The sequence below is a fragment of the Ruditapes philippinarum genome, unplaced genomic scaffold (assembly GCF_026571515.1).
Source record: "Ruditapes philippinarum isolate M1 unplaced genomic scaffold, ASM2657151v2 ctg2872_1_1_1_1, whole genome shotgun sequence".
NCBI classification, from domain to species: domain Eukaryota; kingdom Metazoa; phylum Mollusca; class Bivalvia; order Venerida; family Veneridae; genus Ruditapes; species Ruditapes philippinarum.
In genome coordinates this window covers 75,537-79,098 of record NW_026851705.1, presented here as the reverse complement: position 1 = coordinate 79,098, position 3,562 = coordinate 75,537, and the positions used below count along the sequence as shown (strand labels likewise).

General features: G+C 30.6%; 1 protein-coding gene across 1 annotated transcript; it reads left to right on the top strand.

Moving 5' to 3' along the window:
* The first annotated feature begins 556 nt into the window (after nt 1–556).
* Nucleotides 557–3,098, top strand: LOC132737820 (galactose-3-O-sulfotransferase 2-like). The gene is made up of 2 exons (XM_060725174.1): nt 557–747; nt 1,709–3,098. The coding sequence occupies exons 1-2, from the start codon at nt 719–721 to the stop codon at nt 2,820–2,822; spliced, it is 1,143 nt and encodes a 380-aa protein (XP_060581157.1). The 5' UTR covers nt 557–718; the 3' UTR covers nt 2,823–3,098.
* The last annotated feature ends 464 nt before the right edge of the window (nt 3,099–3,562 follow it).

Sequence of the window (3,562 nt, the reverse complement as noted above, 5' to 3'; positions counted from 1 at the left end):
ATAAACTGAATGATTTTTAAAGTCTTGTATTTTCTCCTCATTAGTTCTTTTGAAAAAAACAAATCCTGTAAATACGGTAACCTCTGAATTCCAAAGACTGGGCACTTTTCTTTTGCTACTAATGCTAAACATACTTAAAAAGTATCCGCGAACCGGACAGCTTACCTTTAACATTTTGACAGCGTATTATAACATAATTGTTTCCTGAAATAAATCATTGTTTGCAAACATGTGTTGCCCACTTTTGATATTTTACAAAAATAAGAACATTAAAAAGTATATGGCCAATATACGGACTTTCTGTGTGTTTCTTGTTCCCGATACGGATTTTTATACTTGCTCCGTACAAATCCGTCCCGTAAATTCCCGAAAATGGTATTATACGGTACCCTTTTTTCCACAATTTTAATTATGTTAAAAATAAGAAGAGAGAAAAATATGTGTTAAAACATATTTAGTGATTTAGTTTATATGTTATATTGATTGTTGTGTCAATTAGTGATAGTAGTATTAGTTAACGTTTTATAATTGATTAAAATACTGTGTAAATGAAATTAACTCTCGAATGTATTGTAGACCGTACACATCACTATACAAGTGTGTGTTTACAACAATAATGCATGCATAGTGATGTGATTGTACATTGTAGTATGATCTCATTTATGCAGTGTATTTGAATGTGTGTGCTTCTTCATGTTTAAAAAAGAGGATTAAATATATGTGCAGTAGAACAAACATAATGTATAGGTAAGACATTTTTACATTATTTTGTGGCAAAAAATATGCATATCTATTTATCAAAATATGCCTTTTCTTATACATGTTTTATATTCTTTTAATTATTTGTCGCATGTTGATTTGTTTAAATGTAAAATATACAACTTTAACCATTGTATACATTGATAAAGAAAAAATAAGAAAAAATATGTAAATGTTTGACATATGTTCATCAATTGTTAAGCAGACATTAATGTAATTGTTTCAAAATGGTTGGGGTCGAGTTTCCTTTTGATTATTATTTTTATATCAAAGGAACTCCACTGACGTTTAGAATCTAAAATCTATAAATATAAGCAAAATATTGAGGCGAAATATACTCAAAAATAAATTGAAAACCCTATTTTGTTCAATTTTCTACAGAAAACTGTTGAAACACTTATCAATTTTGGGTCAGTATTTTAAATCATTAAAAAATGTCTAGCAAATCTGAGACAGCGAAATCTGAAATTGAAAGATTAATTTCGAGAAAAACTAGTTTAAGTCCTGTCATGTCAAACAATCTCAGGAGTTCCTTTGTTATGAATTGTTCAAAGAAGGTAAGTATGTCATTGTCATACTTAAAAACTTATGAAGTGCATTATAGCAAAGCTAATTTCACACTCTGATCGAAATTTCTTTTAAATGAGAATGAAAGGACAGCATACAAACAAAATATGGTTGTATTCTACCAGCTTAACTTAACAATGATTTTATCCGGTTTTCAAATAGTCAATTATTAGACGATAATGATATTCAAGTTTAGAAACAATAATCAAAATCAAAGTGCATGTATTTATACATTGATCATTTTAAAGGCTATATCGAATGACAAACTACATGTTAATATGATACATTATTAACTGTAATGAAACTGCATTATAAAGTAAACAATGAATGTGTCTTTGGATTTAAACTTATATTAATGGGTAAAATATTATTTATATTTCAGATTAACGTGTGGAGAAACACCTTTCATCATTGTAACGTTGATGGTATGCATTCCTTATGCGGCACACTTATATTTTACAAGACATGCATATGATCTCTTTATTGAAAATAGAACATTTATAAACACAGACAACGCAAGAAAAAGAAATCAATATTTCTCTGATGTTAAATCGGAAATGCTTTCTCAAACAAATGAAAGCGAAAAGTGGAAGCATATTTCATTTTTGAAAGTTCCAAAAAGCGGATCAAGTACGACTGCCTGTATTTTCATACGATTCGGTATCAACAATAACCTATCTTTGTTTTTGCCAAAACGAAATACTATTTCGGAAAAAATGCAACAAAAGCTAATTAGAGATAACAAGCACTATGATATTTTTGTAATACACACGAAATACAATTATTTATTTTTTTCGCACATTGTAAAAAACTCTAAGATTATTGGAACAATTCGGAAACCAGAAACGAGACTTGTCAGTCATGCTTTCTATTTCAGACTTTATAAAAAGTACCCTAATTTATATGGATTAAGTGACCAAGCATTTATAAACAAAGTGGTCATGGATACACCTAGATATAACGTGCACAATATAATGGGGTCATATTTTGGTTTGAATAATCAAAGTATAACAAGGCAATCTTTACAGAAGAAGCTGGAGAAACTTAACATTGAGTTTGCATGTGTTCTTATTATGGAAAAATTTGACGAGTCACTAATTATTTTGAAAAGACTTCTTCGTTGGTCCTTTTTCGACATTATTTACGCGCCTAAAAAGACAAAACACAATGATGGCATTTATTTGAATGAACGTCAAATTAAACATTTGGAGCAGACTAATAATATTGAATATGCGATTTACAACTATTTCTACATTGAACTTGAAAGAAAAATTCAAAATGCAGGACATAATTTCGTTCAAGAGGTTGCACATTTTAAGCAGATTCTAAATCAGACACGTCATTTTTGCAAAAACAAAAGGCATTACAAGGCTTCATTTTATACATTTCAGGCTTCCGAATGGGATGATAGTTTTTCAGTTTCTAAATCAGATTGTATTATAATATTTAACTTGGACGTTGTTAGTCTAAAGGCAGGCCGTTACACAAAAATTTGAAAAGGTCATCATGCAGATTAATCATTTCTAATATTAAGCGACAAATAAATAAATTTTATAGACTTACACCATATTCAATATTTCATACTAGATCTTCAGCTATTTCCTTTTAAACCCCTTTAAATATAGGGATTGTTACCTAGTTTGAATTGATCTGAAATTTCTCGCCAAGGTCAATGGAGCCAATTATTATGCGACACATCAGCCTGTATTTTTTGCCTGATGATTTTCATCTTTAAACGGATGGCTATTTTATGGTTAAATTCCTTTTAGATTGGTTAAGAGGATCAAGGTCACCTGCTAAATATAGATGTTTACACTTTTACCCATATACAATTCATTTACGGACTTATTTCAGTGTTAAGTAGGAAAATGTCGTGCATGGTCTTCTTCATTTACATTGGGTAATTCTTTTTCGTTTGTTTGTTTGTTTCATTTTACGCCTTTATCCAAAAGTATTTCAGTCATATAGGCGGGTAGTTTCCTAACCATCGTTCCTGGAGAGTTACACCAGCACTAGTCTACCTTCCTCCGCACTAAACTACCAAAGCATCTCTCGGGGATCAAACCCTCGCCAGAGAGTTAACTTGATTAGAAGTCATCGACTCTAACTTCTCGACAACGGAGGCGGTTCATGGAGTAACAGAAAATGGGTCAAAATCTGGGGTGTCAAACGGTCAAAACATATTTCGACACAATGATTCAAATTTTATTGACTGATGCATTGTAGAAGTGTGATA

What these genes read in the sequence shown, in the direction of transcription:
- LOC132737820 (XM_060725174.1), top strand. Translation starts at nt 719, where the DNA reads ATGTGCAGTAGAACAAACATAATGTATAG. An exon ending in AGAACAAACATAATGTATAG is followed by an intron (nt 748 to 1,708) that starts GTAAGACATTTT and finishes TTTATATTTCAG; the next exon opens with ATTAACGTGTGGAGAAACAC.